Source organism: Lipomyces arxii (assembly GCF_038497795.1).
Source record: "Lipomyces arxii strain Phaff 12-163 unplaced genomic scaffold V1512scaffold_26, whole genome shotgun sequence".
In the NCBI taxonomy this organism is placed as follows: domain Eukaryota; kingdom Fungi; phylum Ascomycota; class Lipomycetes; order Lipomycetales; family Lipomycetaceae; genus Lipomyces; species Lipomyces arxii.
The window spans coordinates 97,114-106,423 of record NW_027117725.1 but is presented as its reverse complement, the minus strand read 5'-3'; the positions used below and the strand labels follow the sequence as shown (position 1 = coordinate 106,423).

Below are 9,310 nucleotides of genomic sequence, written 5' to 3'. Positions count from 1 at the left end.
AGGGAAGGTTGGACGCGCAAGCCCGGTTTCGAATAAGACCGATCACACTGCAGCGTTAGCAGCCCAGCTCAATAATTCGTTGGAACTTTATAAGCTACAGTACAGGTCACTCAATTAAAGTGGCTTTCAATTTTTGAATTCTTTTCTTGGTTTTATGCGAGAAAATGATCCGACGAATTAGTAAGATGGACAGACGTACGCGTGCGTACGCGCTACCCCTGAATTAGTACGTCACAAAAGAATCTGTGTGGATAGGAAAATTCACTTCGATTACCTTGACTTGCTGCAGTTAGTAACACTTGCAACTATAAAAAAAAATTGGTACAAATTGATTTCTTTTTTTATGGTTGTTGCTATTGTCCATAGGCTGATAACCAGTATCTAAATCTCTTCTTTTAGTGCGAAAATGTCTAGCAACAAGCTCAAACTCAAGTAAATAGATCTTGATTAACCCATAGTCTGATAACCCAGTTTAAGATAATGCTAGTATTTGCGAGTTTGGTTTTGAGGCACTGCAAAAGACAATCGATTTTTATTGCAGTAGTCTCTGCTAGCTTCAAAGGTATAAATTAGTTCAGATTTCAAGTTTTGCTCATGAGCGTCGCTCTACCTGCAGTCAGTATAGTCACGAGATCTGATATTTAGCCAAAGCATTGTAGTCCGTGTAATAAAAAAATTGCAGAAAAACAGATGCAAATAAACTAGTTATTTCATAGATTTCTTTTACGATCAAGCGTGAAAATATTTCAAGGCGAGGTCTCAATAATATGTTACGCCTATGTATGTCGCCTCTCTCTGCTTCGTCCTTACACGCCGCGACATTTGCAGTACAGAATCCAGCAAGCAGTAAAATCAATCACAAGTTTTGTCGACATGCTCTAAGTATAGTAACTATTAACATCAGTCACTAATAGCTTTGATTAAAGACTAGTGACATTTTATGCAATTTGCACACCCTATTCGATCGAAGATGGAATTTACAGTTCTTGATCAATTTTCAATCAAGTTATCAGAGATACACAGAGTGTTTCTTACGCGTTCACAGATTAAACTTCAGAGCACATAGATAGCACAAAAACTATGCGTAGACTCAAAAGTTATTTGACATATTCTGGTTGAGCCCAGCATAAAAATTTGTAAAACAAGACATCGGTTTAGGGTAATTGAGATTGTTCTCGGGTTAGGTGAATGGACTTGTTACGACTGCAACTATTGGCAGAGAGAACAAATATTAAGGCAGTATTTTAGATTAGTTTATAGTAAATTCATTTAATTATTAACGAAGTGAAGTACTTGGTCAATTAACTGGGTAAAAAAAGTAGTTGGTATAAAACTCTGTAGCAGTCGCTTGTTATTGCCACCTGTACACTTTGGGGTAGTTGTACCCCTTGACTACGTTTTTCGACATAATTGGGTAGAAGATAATCTAGCCACGACTATATTTTGCCATACTTAAACACACAGAGTGACAATGTCTACAAAAACAACAACCAAGATCAAAGTAGTGAATAGCAAGACCAGCTTGACTGAATCGAAGTTGAGTGGAAGAGTCGTGCTTCAATTATTGATCGCTGTAGCAGGTAGAGAGAGCACCCGCTTTATTCGGTTTTGGTGGCACAATCTCTAACATTTTCGTCAGGTATATATGCGTCATTCTTAACATGGTCGTTTTTGCAGGAGCGCATCACAACTACTCCATATGGACCTGAGCAGCGGGTATTCAGAGCTCCGGTTGTTATTAACACTATTCAATCTTTTTGTGCTACCATAATGGGGTATTTTTACACACTCTATTCTACCAGGAACTCAGCGCAAAGTAAAAGCGTCTTTCCAAATACCAAGACTATCATGCTATACACTCTTGTCTCAGCAACATCTTCGCTTGCGAGTCCGTTTGGATATGCGAGTTTAAAACATATAGATTACTTGACCATGCTGTTGGGAAAGAGCTGCAAATTGTTGCCGGTCATGGCACTTCATGTTTTCATTTTCCGGAAAAAGTATGCTTTGACAAAGTACGTGGTGGTGCTTATTATAACACTCGGTGTATCTTTTTTTACACTGTACCACCCAGCCAGAAGCATGAAGGCAAAAGGGCCATCCGATGCTTCATTGTATGGCTTATTGCTACTTGGGATTAACTTGCTTTTTGACGGCTTAACCAACTCCGTTCAGGATTACATTTTTCAGACGCAGCCAAATGTTAGTGGTCCAAAATTGATGTGCGGTATTAATATGATGGCGACTATTCTCACATCTATTTTTCTTTTGACTCCGCTGACCACGCAATTGCCAAGCGCGCTTGAGTTTTTTAAGTTGTATCCTCAGGTGCTGTACGATATCTTACTTTTTTCATTGTGTGGTGCTGTCGGGCAACTATTCATATTTTTCACTATGAGCAAGTTTGGGTCACTCACTCTCGTGACAATTACAGTCACCCGGAAAATGATCTCCATGCTGCTGTCTGTTATTTGGTTCAATCATAGACTCACATTTGGACAATGGATTGGTGTGTTTTTGGTTTTCGCAGGAGTTGGCGGTGAGGCATTGACAAAATACATTGAAACGAAACAGAAGAAGCGAAAAATGGTTGAGAAAGTGAAGAAGGCTAAGTAAAAAAGCATCCAAAAGTTTTTGTGGAGTTTTTAAAGTGTACATATGGGAATTTTGAAATTGTGAATAGAGTATATAACAGAAATCAGTCAATAACTTTTCCTAGACGTAATACAGACCAAAACGCCATTTCTCGCTGCTCCTTATCGAACGAACCTTCCTTGTTGTCGCTCGAGCTTGCTGCGCTGAAGTCTCGTTCAATTTCTGCCTGGTACGCAACACTCACAAATAGTGGAACTTCAATCTTTGACCCGCGGGCATCGGTCGGAATAATCTCAAACGCAACAGTGGTCCAGTTTCGTCCGCGGTCAAGGATTCCGGTTGGCGGTCTTTGCAGTTCCCGGGCTTCTACTGCGGCTTGCTTAATTTCTGCGAGTTTTGTCCTCAGTGACACGACGCCGGCTACGTCCCAATCATCTTCTTTGTTTTCGCCGACTTCGAAAGATGGAGTCATGAATGTGACTGAATGTCCATGATCTGGTGTCTTTGGTGGTGAGCCAAGCGTTACCTTTATTGCCTCATCTAGCGGATTAAATACAGTCAATGCGAACACATGAACGACATGTGGAGTCATTCCAGCTTCATATATGTTTCTTGCGCTGGACTGCAAAGGAATGTGGGTAAGCCTCAGAGTCGGGAGATAGTTTTTGGAAAGCAAGTTAATGCGAAAGGTCATGGAGTCCGAAACTTTTGTCGATGAGTGTTTGCTTGAAGAAGAAGCTGATCTGCGCGAAGAGATATCTGGTCGTACTAAGATATGCCGGCAGGCCCGACAACGTTTGGCTCGTCTTGTTCGCAGTCTCACAAATAGAGGCAGCAACTCACCAACTGTAACGGGATTGCTTGCGGTATTGCTGTGCAACTGAAAAATAGTGGGAGCTGCCACGTGTCAGTACTTAATTTCGCTCATAACAAGAAAAAGTACATACTGTCTGTTAAAGCGTTTATGCCGCGGATCCTGTCTACGGCAGCCCATTCAGCACTTTCGTCTAGATCTACTATATACCGTTCACGTGTTTTTTCTGCTTCTTCTCTAACTCTCCGAGAGGACACGCCACCAGCGCGACCAAGTACGCCGAGTACAGTCGATGGCGTAATTTTAGGTGTTGGTGTCGGAGAACTAGCTTGCCGTCTAGCCGCATACGACCTAATAAATCGAGACGTTTCCAAACTTCGGCCCGGTCGTTTTGTACCATTTGGAGCTGTATGAGCCGTAATCTCTGACTCTTCTTGATCAATTGCATCATAGACATCCTTGTAAAAGGACGACAACGTCGAGAACCGGCTGTTCTCTGAGTTCGGATCGGTTAGTATAAATGTCTGCAATTGATTATAAAGCGTTCCGTATTTGGTAAACGTCAAACCTCCCGCCACATTTCTTGAATCCCAAAAGCAGTGTGGGCATTGTAGGTACACATCACCTTCTGATGAAGTGGAGAGCACTACTGTAATCGAGAAACAGAGTGGACATTGTAAGCAGTTTCGTGTACAGCTAAGTCATTGAATCAGCTTAAATCAGTACAAAACAGCGCCAACTTACTGTAAAGTTTTCTCGTTACCTCTCTTCCTCAAATCTCGGGCAGCATCATTGCCAGAAGCAGTGGTATCGGCAGAATAGACTTGTAAACAAGAAGGACAGTAAGTTTGTACAACTTCTTCAACAATACATCGTTCACATCTTAGCACCATGCAGTTGTCACAGAAGTACAGACTATTTAAAGCATGCAACGCGTAAGGACTAGCGAGCGATGGCGGCAGTTCAAGCTTGGATCCTGCTCCCTCGTCCTCGTTCTCTGAACCTCCATCGGTCACAGGTTCTGCACAAGGACAATGTATGCGTATATTTGGGTAGCCAGGGTTTTCCATCAAACAAGACCTAGTACGAAGACTGGCTGGATCTATTATATAATGAAAACTGTTGTCGCGTTTGGGACGATGACGCGTATTCAGTATAAATTTGAGCCGCACAACGCTAGCCCCGGCTCCGAGATTCATGATGGGGCCCGGGATCTACACTTCTTGGTTTAGAAATCTGGCGCAATTGTTGCTGAGATTGAATAATGAGCTAATATGAGTCAGCATAACGTACACCGAAACATGTCTAACGCCGATCTACTGTTATTTGACGATTTGATTGCGAAACCATCACAAAGTACGCGGCCCGCTGCTCCCGTACCCACAGGTGCGTATGCCAATGCAAGTCAACCACAAGCTACAGCAGACTGGTTCTCACTTCTGTCAAATAACAGTACAACGACGTACGACAATGTACCGGCAGTGGTATCTCCGATTGCAGCTTCACCGGTAAAGACGAGTTCGCCACCAGGTTTGCAGCCAGGGAACTACAGTCTTGCTCGGAACTTGTTCCAAACCAGCTCACTTACTGCTACACCGCTGCCGGCCAGCACTATACCTGTTCCAGATTTAATACAACCGTCAAAATTAACGACTAGTGGATCTGATCCGGTCATAAATAGCAATGATTTTGGCAATTTTGTGGAGATCAAGGCAAATCAGCCAAGTGGAAACGTTCGGTCCTCTCATGCAACTTCATCTCCGATGCCGTTTCAAAAGGTAACAGCACCAACTCAACACTCTGCTGATGCGCAAGGTAGGACACAGCAGGGTTCAGTGTTGAATTCTTTTCTAACTATTGCCAAACCTCCGGTCAATCTAGCAAAATCGACCTTCACTTCTCACAGTCCGGCTAAACCCATCAGTCCAATTAAGCCAGTCGGTTCGGTCCATGCGCCGATTAGCCCGGTTACCGAGACCAGTCTTTCTAAAAATATACGAGCCAGAGAAGGTTCTCCCTCTAAATCAAGTTCTTTATTTAAACTAAGCCCACCGCCGTCGGGACAACAAGGATTGCAGCATACTACTACGCATCAGCCCGCATTTGCAAGTCATACACAGCCTTTATTACCTCCACCTCAGCAACATATCAACCCGCGTGCAGCTGGATACGGAGGAGTAAATGCTCCGCCATTACGTTTCGGACAGCATTTAGAGGCTGGGACAAATGGGCGTCAATATCTTAACCCACAAGTACAGGATAGTTTCCAAAATAATGGCCACTCTCACGCACGCACAACTTCAGCACATGAAGTACAGAGAATAAATCCACTGGCACCCGAGACTGTAAAGAAGGATGAAGAGTTTGAACCGTGGCCAGATTTTGAGACTTCACCGGCTTCTACGCCAGTACCAATAGCAACTCCACCACGACCAGCTGTGCCAAATTCTGAGGTGTTGCTTTCTCTTTTTCAATCAAATTTATTTCCGCTGCCATTACCTTTGTTTCAGGAGTTGGGTCCATTGCCATTTCCTCTTAAACGACGAGTATTATCACAACAGAAGACAAAGCGATTTTTTGCCGCTTTACTAGCTGGAGCCGAGGTTGCGATTCGAATATGTGCCGGTCGAAAACGACGTGGTGGCAGGTTTGAAGCAGACAGGGAAGCACGAGAGTGTGCCCGAGTATGGAAAAGCTTACGTGAAAGAATTGCTGGCGTTGGTATGCGAGACCTGCCAAACCTGGACGCGTCGTTTACGTTTAGGGACTATCCCGGAGAACCGAGTGATTTGTGTATAGTATGTGGTGTAGCAAGACATGAAAAAGTGCGAGGATGTGTTGGACAGACTGGGTGGGATTTTGAGAACGGAGGACATACAACTTGTATTAGATGGTGGGTACGTGAGAAGGCACTGTTGGAGTCTTGAATAGAGACGATTGAAAGTTTGAAAACGGTAAACTGTAAACATCGGCTTATCAGATTTGCGAGACCTCCGGAATTTTTGTGCAGATGTGACGGAAGTGCCGAAACCTTCGGTTGCTTAGATAGAGCTTGTCAGAGAAGTCAAACAAAGTAAGCGAAATCCAACCCGTCACTCCGAGTTGCAAATCTGTGCCTGACCTGCTCATCGGGTCTGCTGCGGCTGCTACCTCGTGGATGCTTATCTGTGTGCCCGACAAAGTTGACATCAAAAATATATTTTGGGCCTACTTTAAATTGTTCAGACCAGTTTGTTCACGTCTTTGCTTCTCATTATAGCGCCACTTTGTATTCGCTTTGTTGATTCTGGCCACGTCTGGAAAGCTAGAGACTTCTGCCATTGACTTCTTGTTGTCTGGTCTGTCGTCGTCATGGCAACTTCGAGGACGATTGATGACACTCGGTACGTATTTAGTCGAGGCTCGTCAATTAAAACTGATCTTGGTAGTCGTCGCTGGAACAAACTATTTGGTGGCGCATTCCCGTCACTGACAGGGTTAAAGTCGTCGGTCATTAACGGTGGCACAATGTGTGAAGACTCGTTACGATCACTGTGCTGGAAAGTATGTGGTTTATAACAGGATTTTCGTGTCTATTAACACAATGCCGTAGCTTTTCATGCTATTTCCAGATTTACAACCTGATACTTGGAGTGATATATTGCAGACTGAACGACAGAAGTACGACGACTTGAAGAAGAAGTATCTTGCTTTACATCTTAAGCGAGCACAGGAAAGTGCAGGCAATGCTCCCCCTGAAGAGGAGAAAGAAGATTTGAATGTGGTCAATCCCCTCAGTCAAGATATTCAAGTACGTTTGTTGTTCAACTGGTCACTCGCATGCTGATAGTTCAGAACCCGTGGAATACGTTCTGGAAGGACGAGGACTTGAGAAAGGATATTCTGCAAGATATAGAAAGGACGTTTCCTGATATAGAATACTTTAGGGACACGTCTGTGCAGAACACAATGCTCGATATCTTGTTTGTGTACACAAAGATGAATCCAGTTGTCAGCTACCAACAGGGAATGCATGAGATTCTTGCTCCAATTTGTGAGTGTGGCATCAAACCAAACGTGGCAGGAGCTAACAAATTTAGTTTTGGTGATAGCCAACGATTCTTTGAAACCAGCAACTGATGTAGCCGAAGGTGACAGACTGATGTATGAAACACTTTCCTCAGAATACATAGAGCACGACTCCTTCACATTGTTCAATTTTATAATGCAAAATGCTTGGGAATGGTACGCTGCAATTGGCAAAGTGAAGGGACCGTCTGAAAACGGAAGAGTCATGCCTCCAATCGTGGTCAAGGCGCGCAAAATTCAGGACAATTATCTCCGGAAGATTGATCCACAGCTGGAGCGACATCTACGTACATTAGGTATTGAACCACAGATTTGGGGTATTCGCTGGATCCGACTGTTATTTGGTCGTGAATTTGAATTTTCGAGTTTGTTGTCAATGTGGGATTGCTTATTTGCTGCAGATAGTCATACCTTAGACTTGGTAGACTTTGTTTGTATTGCCATGCTTCTCAGAATTAGAGATCAGCTGCTGTTGGCCGATTACACTGGAGCTTTGACGTTACTGCTGCATTATCCTATAAATGACGCAATGGCGCCATGCACATTTGTTGAAGATGCTATTTATTTGCAGGTACATGTTACACCAAGTGGAGGAAGACGAATTGCTCAGCAATATATGCCAGTGTATGATGAGCCGCCTGAGATGCAGCATCCTCTACATATAATCAACGGCATGCTAATTCCAGGCGGTAACAGCACTTTAATTCAACGCCGTGCTCAGATGGAAAAAGCAATGTCAGGTATTGCCAAGAATATGATGGACACATCCGAGCGCTTTGGAAACGATATGAACAAGTATGTGCGCGAAAAAGTCCGCGATGTGCGTGTGCGTGCTACTACCGCGATACAGCAAAGTGGTGTACAGTATGTGACTCCAGAGACTTCAGGAATCCGATCTCTGTCTCGCCCGACACGGTATCAAGACGGATCCAAAGCCCAGAGTATCCCGCAAGCGTCTAGGGCTCGAAATATCGTGGCATTTGATGACGCAGAGTACATTCGCGAAAGACATGACCATTTGGCTAAGGTCTTGACAGCTAGTTTAGACGGATTGAGTTCACTTCTAGGTGATGCTGAAAACAGGAGCAAGTATAAGGAAGCGCTTGATCGCATTGAATATGTGAAGAAATGTCTACTTTTTGACAACGTCAAGATGGACAAGAAGAACACTCTACCTATTCTAGCTGCTGCGGCTGTTGCAGCATCGCCCAGTCTGTCAGCTAGCGACGAGTCGGCCAGCATAGAAAATCCTATCTCACGGTACAATTCCGATTCTCCGGATCCTTTGGATTCAAGCTGGGCTCAGTCTCTTGATGCATCTAGGGGTAGCCCGTCATCTGATATTGGCAGACTTGGAGCATCCTCGCTCGAATCCTCCAAAGCAGGTAGCATCCTATTCGATCCACCCATTTCGTCATCGGTCGACTCTTCAAAAGCTAGTACATCTGTGGAATCAGGCAACTCGTTATTTGAAACTAAGCCGAGTGATGCCGGTCACGGTGGTATTTTGACAGCTAACTTGTTGCCCTCGGCCAATTTGTTTGGATCTAACAGTTTACAAAAGCCCTCCTTGTATAGCGTGGCGTCAAATGCGTCTCCAGCATCACCATCACAAATTGTCCCGACTGCTCTTTCGGCTGAAGAAGCTAAACTGCTTCTAGGAATGTAATTTTGAGTCTATTACAGTCCTGATAACGGGAACTAGCAGTTGTGGATTGTAAAAAGTGTTTGTAATATAGTTTATTGGGTGTTTTTAATGTTTTAATAAAATTGGGGTGGTATATAGTAGGACAGAGTTAATTCAGAACAATTTGTATTGACATAAATTTCTTC

The 9,310-nt window shown here is 43.7% G+C and overlaps 5 protein-coding genes across 5 annotated transcripts; 3 read left to right on the top strand and 2 right to left on the bottom strand.

The window, feature by feature from the left end:
• Positions 1–1,378: 1,378 nt before the first annotated feature.
• Positions 1,379–2,712, top strand: V1512DRAFT_243495 (UAA transporter). The gene is made up of 2 exons (XM_066914319.1): positions 1,379–1,580; positions 1,640–2,712. Exons 1-2 carry the CDS (start codon positions 1,472–1,474, stop codon positions 2,614–2,616), a joined length of 1,086 nt encoding a protein of 361 aa, XP_066769493.1. The 5' UTR covers positions 1,379–1,471; the 3' UTR covers positions 2,617–2,712.
• Positions 2,699–3,442, bottom strand: V1512DRAFT_212566 (dynactin p62 family-domain-containing protein; the record flags this gene model as incomplete). Its single annotated transcript, XM_066913566.1, has 1 exon — positions 2,699–3,442. A coding segment is annotated over one exon (744 nt), but the record flags the coding sequence as incomplete, so codon positions are not given.
• A 77-nt stretch (positions 3,443–3,519) lies between these two features.
• On the bottom strand, positions 3,520–4,479 carry V1512DRAFT_212582 (dynactin p62 family-domain-containing protein; the record flags this gene model as incomplete). The annotated part of the gene is made up of 2 exons (XM_066913567.1): positions 3,520–4,105; positions 4,154–4,479. The coding sequence occupies 2 exons, from the start codon at positions 4,477–4,479 to the stop codon at positions 3,520–3,522; spliced, it is 912 nt and encodes a 303-aa protein (XP_066769491.1).
• A 53-nt stretch (positions 4,480–4,532) lies between these two features.
• On the top strand, positions 4,533–6,500 carry V1512DRAFT_230130 (uncharacterized protein). Its single transcript, XM_066913939.1, has 2 exons — positions 4,533–5,376; positions 5,530–6,500. The coding sequence occupies exons 1-2, from the start codon at positions 4,684–4,686 to the stop codon at positions 6,334–6,336; spliced, it is 1,500 nt and encodes a 499-aa protein (XP_066769490.1). The 5' UTR covers positions 4,533–4,683; the 3' UTR covers positions 6,337–6,500.
• A 4-nt stretch (positions 6,501–6,504) lies between these two features.
• Positions 6,505–9,283, top strand: V1512DRAFT_230129 (rab-GTPase-TBC domain-containing protein). The gene is made up of 5 exons (XM_066913938.1): positions 6,505–6,792; positions 6,838–6,952; positions 7,002–7,199; positions 7,244–7,442; positions 7,489–9,283. The coding sequence occupies exons 1-5, from the start codon at positions 6,761–6,763 to the stop codon at positions 9,144–9,146; spliced, it is 2,202 nt and encodes a 733-aa protein (XP_066769489.1). The 5' UTR covers positions 6,505–6,760; the 3' UTR covers positions 9,147–9,283.
• Positions 9,284–9,310: the final 27 nt, after the last annotated feature.

Bases quoted from the DNA above. Each gene is read 5' to 3' on its own strand.
- V1512DRAFT_243495 (XM_066914319.1), top strand. From the start codon at position 1,472: ATGTCTACAAAAACAACAACCAAGATCAAAGTAGTGAATAGCAAGACC. The intron at 1,581-1,639 runs GTAGAGAGAGCA...CATTTTCGTCAG, and splicing joins ATTATTGATCGCTGTAGCAG to GTATATATGCGTCATTCTTA.
- V1512DRAFT_230130 (XM_066913939.1), top strand. From the start codon at position 4,684: ATGAGTCAGCATAACGTACACCGAAACATGTCTAACGCCGATCTACTG. The intron at 5,377-5,529 runs GTTACCGAGACC...AGTCATACACAG, and splicing joins TCCATGCGCCGATTAGCCCG to CCTTTATTACCTCCACCTCA.
- V1512DRAFT_230129 (XM_066913938.1), top strand. From the start codon at position 6,761: ATGGCAACTTCGAGGACGATTGATGACACTCG. The intron at 6,953-7,001 runs GTATGTGGTTTA...ACAATGCCGTAG, and splicing joins TACGATCACTGTGCTGGAAA to CTTTTCATGCTATTTCCAGA. The intron at 7,443-7,488 runs GTGAGTGTGGCA...TAACAAATTTAG, and splicing joins TGAGATTCTTGCTCCAATTT to TTTTGGTGATAGCCAACGAT.